Source organism: Austrofundulus limnaeus, unplaced genomic scaffold, assembly GCF_001266775.1.
Source record: "Austrofundulus limnaeus strain Quisiro unplaced genomic scaffold, Austrofundulus_limnaeus-1.0 Scaffold264, whole genome shotgun sequence".
In the NCBI taxonomy this organism is placed as follows: Eukaryota; Metazoa; Chordata; class Actinopteri; order Cyprinodontiformes; family Rivulidae; genus Austrofundulus; species Austrofundulus limnaeus.
Window position 1 is genome coordinate 333,894 of NW_013952666.1, and position 12,660 is coordinate 346,553.

The window sequence follows — 12,660 nt, forward strand, 5'->3', positions numbered from 1 at the left end:
CTGCAGGAGATTGTCTTGACCATGTCTACATGCCTAAATGCACTGAGTTGCCGCCATGTGATTGGCTGATTAGAAATTAAGTGTTAACGAACAGTTGGACAGGTGTACCTAATAAAGTGGCCTGTGAGTGTAAACCCCTCAAAAGCAGCTAAAACTGAAAAAAAAAACTGATTGGTAAGAAACACCTCATTGTGGCAAAAAAATGAAAAAAAAAATCATAACAGATTGGTAGGAAACTCCTCAAAAGTGTCTAAAATTTAAAAATAAATAAATAAACAATAACATAACCGATTGGTAGGAAACCCCAACAAACACATAAGGCCAAAAAACAACTGAGCAAGCCCACCTGTCAAACAAAAAACACCTATGAGTACATTAGGGCCCACCGCCATGCATGCCTGAGTTTTAAACAAAGATTTCATGTTAGCTGTCTGCTCAGCTTGTTTTGCAGATGACTCACCTACCGTCACACCATATTTCAGCTCAATAAATATAAATTTGAACAAGTTACAGCCATACGTGTTTACTAAGGACCGTTAGCTGTGGTGGTCATCTTGAATCGAATTAACTCCAAAAGTTTGAGTTGTAAATATACATTCGATTATTACTTTTTGAGAGTTTAATTAAAATTCATCTAATGGTTTATGATATATTTTGCTAAAAATAAACAAAACAAAAGTACATTGACAAAGTTGTTGAATGTGACAAAATCAGATACATACGTTAGAAATGTATGCAACTAAAAAACTGCCAACATTTTATCCAAACAAATGACAGACATGCAAACATTTGCATAAAAGTTAATTAAATACAAGCAAAAGTACCAGATTAATAAAACTGATATAATGTGCCTAAACTTAATGAATAAACAATAAAGAGATCCAAAATGACCCCAAAGAAACTACAAAAGGACTCGATTGCTCATAGCTATGGACACATAAACACTTGAAAGCAAAAAAGACAAAACTACTTTGCACAGAAAATTACAAACTGACCAAAATAAACAGAATAAATAATCATGAATAGATACAAATAACAACAAAGGACAAAAACATATGCAAAATAACTCCAAAAAATTACAGTTGTAGACAAAACGACTACAGATCCTGTCTATTAGTTTTTCTGGATCCATCAAATTTTGCAAATTTAGAGGTCTTGTCTGATCTCAGGTGTTCTTTTGTTTTCTTATCTGTTCATGCAAACATATATAATAAATAAAGACATTTAACTATAAACAATAAGACCAGATGGTAACATGAAATAATAAGAGCTTTAGAGAGAAACTAATAAAACTTGAAAGAATGTTCAACTAATAATCCAAATGTTAAACATTTCGTTAGCCTCATAGCATACAGGTCCTTCTCAAAAAATTAGCATATNAGGACCTGTATTTGCCCAAGACATATTTGGTCACAAATGCCTTAGGCATAGACTGTATGCTATGAGGCTAATGATATACAGTATGTGTTTGTCCAACAGCTGAAGGAGGTTCACCTGCAGTTGCTGTAGTAAAAACAGTCGCAGCCCCTCTGGAGCCAGAGTTGGTCCCTCAACTCAGACCAGTCCAGGACAAGGACAACAGAACAGCCTCCACCCTCACCTCCTCTGCGGTCACCACCTCCTCTCCATCTTTTGAACCCCTTCCATCATCAGCTACTGAAGACAGTCAAAAACTAAGCACCCCACTTCCTTTGTCTCCCACGATAAAAACCTCTCCATCCTTTGCCCTTCCCAAAACCCAGAGTCCAGTGAACGTGGTGACCCCAATGACCCAGAAACCATCACCTCTTGTAACCCCGCCCTCCACCCCGATGAAACCTGCCGTGGCCTCGGTGCCCACCTACATTCCCACGACTGCTGCCACTGCTCGTGTGGCTCCTACTCCTGTGTCTTTCTCCCCGCAAGTGCTCCAGACCTCCAGTCTGAGCCCCATCGGAGAGGGACCGAGTACCCCTACCAGAGGAACACCATCGGGACGAACCACACCCTCCACTGCTCTACGTCAGGGGGTTCCACAGAAACCATACACGTTCCTGGATGAGAAAGCCAGGTAAGACACCATCATTGCCAGAAATCACAAATGAATTAAAGGCCTAACACTCCTTGAAGAAAGATGTATCACCACTGCATTATGTGACAAACATTTTAACTGTATAGTTTTATACTTATAGCTGTTTTGGTCAAACCTTGAGAATAACATTCTCACATTCAATATCACAAAATCTAATAACTAGACTAAAGTATGTATTGAGGATGACATTTAGCTACTGCGACTACACCAAACTTTAGCTCAGTATCTATAAAACTTACCAAGACATAGTTGTTGTTTTTTTCACATTTGATTGGCTGTGGCCACATCTAGAATTGGGTTGGCTCCAAACGTTACATGAGTTCTCAAAGACGTACCATCAAGTTATTATTTTCTGAAAGTTTTAATAAAATCCATCCACTGGTTCACGGGACTTTCTGCTAAAACTCAGACTTACAAACATAGAGACACAAGCAAAAACTTTATCACATGCCTTTCTGCTGGTAGTTATTAGGGTTGCAAAAATCTGGTCAAATATGAAAAATATCTGTAACAATTTAATGTATTTAATGACAGTTATAAACCTGGAATTTAAAACATTCATAGTTGACCCTTGACATGGATTTTAAATACAGTTTTGGGGAAAATATAAACTATGTTGCCTGGACATATGGACACGTGTACGGAGATAAATTGGTCCCAAAATATTTTGAGGGTGCGCAACAGCATTGGAGCACACACAACAAAACTTGCACAAGCGTGTGAATCAGCATATGCGTGCGAATGTGATTTTGAGACTTTCTTATCACTTCAGATTCCCACGGGTAAGGCTGTTTTCAGGGCTGGTGAAAAGCTGGGACATCTGAGCCTTACCACATCTCTTTACTGGATGAATCCTTGAAAATGCCTGAATTTCAATGTGTTTTCAAGGTTTCAAAAGGGCTTGATTTCTGCATGGTCCTTGACAGTGCTTGACATGCACAGTTTTGTAATAAAAAGCACTCTAAAAGTCTGATTAAAAACCTCAGTTTGATATTTTAATGCATGCACATTATAGAGAGCGTTCATTTTGCCTTTGTTGAAATCTCAGAAAACTGTCGCTCAGAGTGGGTTTGCTCCTTTTCGTAATACCAGTGTTAGCAGTAGAGCTCACCTGATCGAAATACGAGCCACTTGACTGGCAGCGTCCTCTGCTATGAAGTAGACCTACATTGAGCATGTAACTGTCTTGTTAGTCACGCACATCTCGGTTGAGCAAGAGAAAACAGCCTGCCAAGCAGTTACCATTTAATGATCACTGGCTCAAAAACACCAGCTACAAAACATGGCTGAAACGAGAACCTGTGAAACCTGCAGCTGTTCACAGTTGGAGAGTCTGTGCTCATGAGCCATGATGCAAAAGTAGTGGGAGGGTATCCTTAATAAATGAATGGCTATTCCTTTTGTGAAAAAACTACCAGGAAAATGTATTTTTATGGTAATATATATATTTATTCTGAAAAATTTTCAACATACTCATTTTAGGTTATTTCAGCTGTACAGCCCACAAAATTGTAATTTTTGGAATCCTGTAATGTCAATGTAAAGGCGCTCAAATCTTTTTGAGACTAATTTATCTCCATACACCGACATGCAGGGGTCAGATGGAATTAAAATAAACGAAATGTAACATTTTCTGTACAGACTGTAAATTTAGACATTTGAATATATATACAGTATATATTTTGTTTTGCACTTTGTCGTTTTTCTCATGTGCATACAATGAAAACATTTTTATAAGAGTTGTCCAGATGAATTAAGAAAAGGATTACAGCAACATAAAAGGAGAAGTCCTAGATAATGAGACATTTTCTTTGCAACCCTGGTTGTTATTTGATGTTTCTACTCTTCTGTTTTAATTTAAAGAACCTGTTTCATCTTCTTTCTTCAGGGGCCGATTTGGAGTGATTCGTGAGTGCCGTGAAAACGCAACGGGCAAAATCTTCATGGCAAAAATCATTCCCTACAGTCCGGAGACGAAGCAGGATGTGCTAAAGGAGTACGAGGTCCTGAAGTCCCTTCATAACGAAATGATCATGTCCCTGCATGAGGCCTACGTCACTCCGCGCTACCTGGTTCTGGTGGCCGAGTACTGTACCGGCAAAGAGCTGCTCTACAGCCTCACGGACAGGTAGGATGGAGGATCTTTCACCTGACGCTGAGACGCTTTGACTCCAAGAAACTGACATGATTCTTCTTCTCTTTTTTTTTTTTGAACCTACTTCAGGTTTCGGTACTCTGAGGACGACGTAGCGGGCTACCTGGTGCAGATCCTTCAGGCTGTGGAATACCTCCACAACCACCGAGTCCTCCACTTAGACTTGAAGTCCGACAACATCCTGGTGACCAACCTCAATGCTGTGAAGATTGTGGACTTCGGCAGTGCTCAGATCTTCAACCCCCTCAACCTGAAACCTCAGAACTCTGAAGCGGGGACACTGGAGTACATGGGTGAGAGTTGATTCCAAATATTATTCCAATGTTTGGATTTGTTTCTACAATTTGATTTTTTTCCCCTAATGAAACAAAAACAACACGGTAATCCTCTTAAAATGTTTCTTGACAAGCTCCTGAGATGATAAAAGGTGAAGTTGTTGGGCCTCCTGCTGATATTTGGACTGTTGGAGTTGTCACCTACATCATGTAAGTTTTACTGTAGGGATTTTTAACGGCGTTTACCCTTTAAATTACATTTGTTTTATGTGGATTAGTGTTACATGAAGACATTTTGATGATTCCTTCTTCTCTGATTTTCTAAACTAAGTGCTTACTTCTCTCTACTGACACTAAAAACAATGTAATTTGTTTTTATAAAATTCATCCCTGGTCCAGACTTCTGCTGTACAGGATTCCTATTAGATTCCTTAAAGGAATGCATGACACCCACCAAATTAGGTGTCTAGGTTTTAAAGTTGTTGCATGATCAGTTGGGGCTCAGGGTTTGTGGTTGAGGTGACTCTCAGCTACTACCACACCAAATTTTAGCTCAGTGTCTGTAAGAATGACTGAGGTATAGCCATTTTTTGCATTTTCTAAGATTAATTAGCTGCAGCGAGCATCATGAAGTTCACTCAGTTGTAGTCGTGAATCCAGTGATTATTTGCTGAAAGTTTCACTAAGATCCATCTTCTGGTTCAACACAAACAAAGGCAATAAAAAGATTGTCAATTTTTCAAAGAGGTAGGGGATCTCCAACTTCATCTGCTACTGCTTATCCATAGGTGGGTCGTGGAGGCAACAGGTCCAGTAGGAAAAACCCAGACATCCCTCCTCTCAGCTATACTTTATAGCTTGTATTGGGGAACCCTGAGATGTTCCCAGGCCAGAGAAGGTACATAATCCCTCCAGCGAGTCCTGGGTCTTCCCCAGAGCCTCCTACCAGTGATACATGCCCTGAATGCCTCTAAAGAAAGGGGTCCAGAAGGCATCCTAATATGATGCCTGAACCACCTCGACTGACTCTTTTTGATGCGGAGGAGCAGCGGCTCTACTCTGAGCTCCCCCTGATAATGACAGAACTCCTCACCCTATCTCTAAGGCAGGCAAATGTGACCCAAATCCAATTATTTCCTGACAGTTTGAATGTGACAAATCAATTATTTTTTCAACTCCGTGGTAATAAATTGGATACTTATCTGATGCGAATGCTGCTGGCTGTTTCAGGAGAATGCACCTTATTTGAGAGGAAGTTTATCTGCAGCTTCCCGTTGATAACTAATAACTAGACGAGCTGACACAAGAAAGGCAGCCCACGTTATTTGCATAATGGGGCAGAAATGCTTAGAGTTAAGTAAAAACAGGAGACAAAGAAATGTAAAAAACTACACACAAAGAGCTACAAAAAATTTTGATAAAAAGTTAGGAGATGCAAATGCATTTACAAGTAAGATGGAAAAAACATTTTTAAAAACAGTCTGATTTAAATTATGTGGTAAAATGGATAACTGAAGTTGGAAAAACATGAGGTGAAGTTCTCTTGGTGCATTTTTAGGTGTATTTAATAAGTGGGCCATTTATATAATTCTGATTTTATTTTTGATTTTGTCAGTTTTGGTCCTCCATACTTCTGCACATGTGAACTGCACCAATACTGAGGAGAGTTCATGCTGGAGTCTGATGAAAGTCACATTTATGTGAACGGCCGCGCCAAAATTTGAGCAAAAAAAGTCGGAATTGAGCATTGAGCCTGCAATGTGAACATAGCCTACGTTATTCACCATATGGAGGAAGCTTATTTCGGCTGCTTGTATCATGGAGATCGATTTCTTGATCCAAACCTCATGACCATAGGTGAGGGTTGTAATGTAGACAGACAAGCAAATTGAGAGTATCGACTTTTGACTCGACTCTTTCTTTACCTCCACCGACCGAAGCAACACCTTTTACTGAGGACGAGGCCCAATCTGTTGATCCATCTCCCGCTCCATCCTACCATCACTCGTGAGCAAGGACGATTCTTATGGTTTTTCTTGTGAAAGAAAATTAAGCGTGATTGTTTACCACTTTATGTGCTTGAACCAAACAGAAAATGCACCAATACATGGATACTGAATAGAAAAGGTTTCATACAACACCACACACAGAGCGTTCTGGCTGAAGGCAGTTTATTCTTAGTCTGCGTTCAGGCCTCGGTTTCCAGAAGTCATTTCACTATAACAGGATCTTCAAGACATGACTCCGCCTGATTTATTGCGTCATCAGGATGGCTCCTTAACACTGCTCAAGCCATGTCCTCACAAAATATTCTGATTTAATGAAGACCAATGGTTCAGTCATGCATTGAATCTGTGTTCAGGCATGGATCTACATAAAATTATAAATTCAAGCAAAATGTCACATCATAAAAGAAATTACCGTTCTCCTAATAAAAAGAATATACCATATGTAGTGTAATTAAAATCAGTATCTAAGCAAACCCCAATAAATTTCTTCACTTGGTTGCTTTGATGCAGCAGTCAACTCAAACTCCACATCTTCAAAACAGTGAACACACAGGCCTAAACAGTGCCACATTTTGTTTGAAGAAGAATAACCAAGCCAAAACATTCAAAATATGAAACAAAGGCAAAATATTGCCTCCAAATAACACAACTTGCAACCAATTGTCTGAGCTTGTCTGATCAATTGTAACAAAATGGGCACCAAAATACAACACTCGGTGCACCAGTGCTTGTCTTTGTAACCTACTACTACATTGCTTTCATCCCATTTGTTATCTTTCTATTCAGGCTGTGTCAAATTGTTCTGGATCCAGAATCCGAAAGGGTTTGATGCAAATTTGATTGATTCCAAGATATTCCAAATTTCTTCTGAAACTTGAGCCATGATTGATCTCTGAAGCTTGAGAAGAAAAGGTGTCAATCCAATGAGAAATGGTTTTTGCAAGAGTTGACTTCTGCACTGTTGGGTGATGATAAAACTGAGTGGATCCCAGTTTAGCAGGTCAAAGCAACCAAGAAAACCTGTAAATTCCTCCATTTGAGGCAAAACTCTGGAGCAGGAACAGGAGATAGGGGAGACCGGGGCTGGTTGTCACTCTTTTTACACTTTTATATATTTCTTGGAAGCAAAACATCATGTAAAAAAGAAATGTGTATCAGATGAAAGACCAAAGTCCTGGGTATATATTTTGCATTTGTGTAATTTTCATATCTTACATCAGTGCAGAGTTATGAGCAATCAAATAGAGAGAGTGAACATGGGACATTTTGCCCCACCATAGGGAAAGTTGTCTCACTATATGGGGTAAGATGTCACGCTGGATTTTGCAACTAATAAACCGAGGACAAAATTATTGTTGTTCTGTTTTTTACTCAAAAGTGAACTTGAGAGTTGAAGTCAGGCACAGAAAAGTGAGAATAGCAGTTTCTCTGTTTTTTTTCTCTTCTGGTTAACTTCTTTTCTTGGACCAGCTTTTGAATAAGGCCTAATATCTAGGGATGCACGATATATCAGTAATGATATCGGTATCAGCCGGTATTGGTCATCTTTTAGAATATTGGTATCGGTCCGATATGTAAAACGGGGCCGATAATAATGTCTGATATTGATTTCCCACTTTTTATCTTTGTGTTTCTGTTTTGGGAGGGGAGACGGTTGGTTGAGCAGCATCTGTTTGATCATGATAGTGATAATGACGCTGCATAACTAGGAATAACTGAAGTAGGGAGCCATGTCAGAGATCTGGTCATTTATTTACAGTATCAAAAAACACCCAAGTGTGTTTTTGCGGATATGTATAATATAATTTGTGTGTTTGTGTAATATCGTTAAATATCGGTTATCGGCCATGACACCAATAATTATATCGGATATCGATATCTGCTGAAATTTTCATATCGGTGCATCCCTACTAAAATCCTCTGGAGTTAATGTGTTGGTTAAGGTGATGCTGGCTTGCTAGAGACTGAATAGCTTGGTTGGTGCTTTGGCCTGGAGTATCTGGGTCAGTCCTGGGTCCTCCTGTTTGATTTATTAGCTAGGGTCACTTGCCTGACTGCCCTCAGCAGCACGTCAGTTGCTGCACTGCAGTGTTCTGTTTGCCGTTTGTAATTCCTGAAAATGTCTTATTGCTTTCTGCTCTCCTTTAAACTACCCCTTTTCTGTAAAAATAAAGTAAAAATATCATTATGACAACTAAAAGTTATTACTATAAGTAATAAGCAGATTCTTTATGTTAATTTTAATCCTTTTTGAAACTTGTCAATTTGGGGTAAGTTGTCAAATGTGACAACTTACCCCAAAATGACTGAGACAAGTTGAACCAAACTACCTTGTTTGCTAATTTGACCTCTAGCTCAAAGTTAGCTTAAAACTGAACAATGACTGAGGTATGACAGGATGCCTTAATATCTCCTCCAACAAGTCCACAAGTATCACTGTTAGGATTTTTATCCAAAAGAAGCTTATTTTGAAATATTTGAGTTGATTTTTTTTTTTGACTTTGGGTTGTGCAAAAAGGTTAACTGGTGCTCATCTCACCTTACAATGTGCTAGTCTCTTCTGCTATAGGACAAAACACCTGATCATGTGAAGGAAGAAAACTAGTATTCCATTTTTTAGTTGCGCCCTCTGGTGGAGAAGATAATTGCAATGTGACAACTTACCTGTGTGACAACAAGCCCCAGTCTCCCCTAAATGTTGTGTTGTGTTTTGTGTTTTTACATTTGGAATGAAACTCAAACTATGTTTGTTTGTGTCTTCTTCCAGGCTTAGCGGTCGACTACCGTTTGAAGATAAAAACCCTCAAAAAGTAGAGTCCAAAATTCTGATGGCCACGTTCGACCCAACAAAACTTTACCCAAATGTTTCCCAAAGTGCCTCAGCCTTTCTCAAGAAGATGTTGAGCAGCTATCCATGGTGACCGCTAACGTGGCTAACATTAAGCTGATTAAAAATAAATTAAATAACGAAGGCTGGATTTTGAACCTGTCTGGTTTTGGTTTTTCAGGGCCCGTCCCACCACGCGTGATTGCTTCACGCACGCCTGGCTGCAGGACTCCTACCTGATGAAGCTCAGGAGGCAGACCCTCACCTTCAGCTCCAGCCGACTCAAGGAGCTCCTGGTGGAGCAGCAGAGCCACCGCGCAGAGAGCGCCACCAAGCACAAGGTGCTGCTGCGCACCTACCAGGGCTCGCCGCGATCCCCGTCACCTGCCACGGCGCCGCATGTTCCCACCCCGAAGTGAGACGGCGGCGAAAAAGCTAGGACTTTTTAGATCCTAATCTAAAATCAAACACAAACAACTGCTCTTCTGTGAAGCAGCTCTGGGTGACAGATGTCAGCTTACAGCACCGCTGGAAGCATAACGCTGGATTTCATGATGTTATTTTGGGATCGTTTGGATTCAAAATACAGACAGTTGTGTGTTTCCAAGTTTGCTTTAAAACCAGCGAAAGGACACGGGAGGTAGTTTCATTCGCTCCTGATTGCACAGTCTTCATCACGTTGTTCTGAAAATGCACATTTTTGTGTTTGATTTAAATACTATTTGTTTGCTGCACGATCGGACCGGAACATTAATTACTTCTCTCGCAGTTTCGACGATTCAAAAAGTTTTAGTTTTAGTTTTTTTGCGTTTTAGTCACACTTTAAAATTTTGTTACAAAAGTTCTCTTCAGAAACATGTTTACCTTCTTTTTTTTTTCCATGTTAATTTATTTGCATGTGTGTGCGTGAGCATTTTGGATTCACTTTTCGAAATGAGCGGTAGGGCAAAGAAAGAAAAGAAAAAAAAAAACAAGTGTTTGTGGTTGATGTTAAGTCAAATTCTTTTTGTCTTGTTCTGTGATCAATTCTCAGATCTGGCTGCAAATGTATATAACTAAAAGCAGTTTGTAATGTAGATTTTTCTCTAACGTGCTGCTTTATAACCATAGTTTGTCAGTGTTACGCGTCCCGGTCAGTGCCTCAGATCATAAAATTGTTTCAAAAGTCAAAAATTGATCACGACATCCAGATGCCAAGACATAAACAGAGACATGGAGTCCTTGTAAAATTAGAATGTACTGTAACAGTGTTCCTTTTGTATGATTTTGAACAGTTGATGATTTGTAAATGTACCACTTTGCGGTGTTTCAATGTGGAAAATGATGAATAATGTTTTCATCAGCTAGTATATAATAAAGGATTGATAAATTTGGGAATAGTAAACTGTTTTGTAAGTGGTGATTTCTAGTTTTGCCTTAAATCCTGTAAAAGACTTTTGATAGTGTTTGAACACGTAGTGACAGAAAGTTCATATCACTGTTAGGAGATCTAAGACTACTTGCACATGTTGGCTTTAATATGTTATTTATTCTACTCAAAGTCAATTGTAACACATGACAACATCTAATTACTCAAAAATTGTTTGTTTATTTTTACATTTTTTCACAGCACATCACCATTTTCTTATTGACACAATGCATTTTGGGGATGATGATAGGTTACAAGAGTCAATGCTAAAAAACCTTATGTGTGACGAATTTATATTTTGTTTTTTTGTTCTGCATAATATATGGGTTTGAATTACCAATTGTGATGCTTAGTAAAGTAGCTCTGGAGCTACTGTCTTGTATACATTAGCTTGGGATCTAACACCATATACAGTGGGGTGCGAAGGTTTGGGCACCCTTGTTAATTTTCCTGATTTACCTTTACAAAATCATTGATTGTTTGAATAAATTTTTTTTTAACTATATCATATAGGGGACAAACAGTGATATTTGAGAAGTGAAATGAAGTTTATATGATTTACAGAAAGTGTGCAATAATAGTTTAAACAAAATTAGACAGGTGCATTAATTTGGGCACTGTTGTCATTTTATTGATTTCAAAACCTTTAGAACTAATTATTGGAACTTAAATTTGGTTTGGTAATTTCAGTGACCCTTGACCTCCATACACAGGTGACTCCAYTTATGAGAAAGGGTATTTAAGGGGGGCAATTGTAGGTTTTTCTCCTCTTTGTATCTTCTCTGAAGAGTCACAGCATGGGAGTCTGAAAACAAGTTTCAAACTAGCTGAAAACAAAGATTGTTCACCGTCATGGTTTAGGGGAAGGATACAGAAAGCTATCTCAGAGATTTCAGCTTTCAGTCTCCACTGTGAGAAACATTGTGAGAAAATGGAGGACCACAGGCACAGTTCAAGTCAAGGATCGAAGTGGCAGACCAAGAAAAATCTGGAATAAACAGAAGTGAAGGATGTTGAGAACAGTCAGAGTCAACCCACAGACCAGCACCAAACACCTACAACATCATCTTGCTGCTGATGGAGTCACTGTGCATCGTTCAACTATTCAGCACACTTTACACAAGGAGATGCTGTATGGGAGAGTGATGCAGAGGAAGACTTTTCTCCACCCACATCACAAACAGAGCTGCTTGAGGTATGCTAAAGCACATTTGGACAAGCCAGCTTCATTTTGGAATAAGGTGCTGTGGACTGATGAAACTAAAACAGAGTTATTTGGGCAGAACAAGGGCCGTTATGCATGGAGGAAAAAGAACACAGCACTCCAAGAAAAACACCTGCTACCTACAGTAACATGTGGGGGTGGTTCCATCATGCTGTGGGCTGTGTGGCCAGTACAGGGACTGGGAATCTTGTTAAAGTTGAGGGACACATGGATTCCAACCAATATCAGCAGATTCTGGAGACCAATGTCCAGGAATCAGTGACAAAGCTGAAGCTGCTGAAGCCGGGGCTGCATCTTCCAACAAGACAACCACCCTAAACAGGGTCAAAATCTACTGAGGCCTTCATGCAGAGGAACAAGTTCAACGTTCTGGAATGGCCATCTCAGTCCCCACACCTGAATATTATTGAAAATCTGTGGTGTCACTTAAAGAGAGCTGTCCATTCTCAGAAACCATCAAACCTGAATGAACTAGAGATGTTTTGTAAAGAAGACTTGCAGCTGTAATTGCAGCAAAAGGTAGTTCCACAAAGTATTGATTCAGGGGTAGCTGAATACCTTTACACACCACACTTTTCAACATTATTTGTAAAAAAATGTTTTGAATCATGTATAACTGTCTTTCCACTTCACAATTATATACCACTTTATGTTAGTATGGATGGATAAATGGACATTCTCTAACAATTC

General features: G+C 39.3%; 1 protein-coding gene across 1 annotated transcript in view; it reads left to right on the forward strand.

The window, feature by feature from the left end:
- spega (striated muscle enriched protein kinase a) overlaps positions 1–10,721 on the forward strand; it is a 100,979-nt gene extending 90,258 nt beyond the window's left edge. Inside the window, exons 38-43 of the mRNA XM_014020703.1 lie at positions 1,480–2,050; positions 3,960–4,199; positions 4,296–4,519; positions 4,636–4,711; positions 9,278–9,427; positions 9,519–10,721. Of these exons, the coding sequence (XP_013876157.1) occupies positions 1,480–2,050; positions 3,960–4,199; positions 4,296–4,519; positions 4,636–4,711; positions 9,278–9,427; positions 9,519–9,756 (1,499 nt within the window). The 3' untranslated portion in view covers positions 9,757–10,721. The remainder of the gene's footprint in view (positions 1–1,479; positions 2,051–3,959; positions 4,200–4,295; positions 4,520–4,635; positions 4,712–9,277; positions 9,428–9,518) is intronic.
- The last annotated feature ends 1,939 nt before the right edge of the window (positions 10,722–12,660 follow it).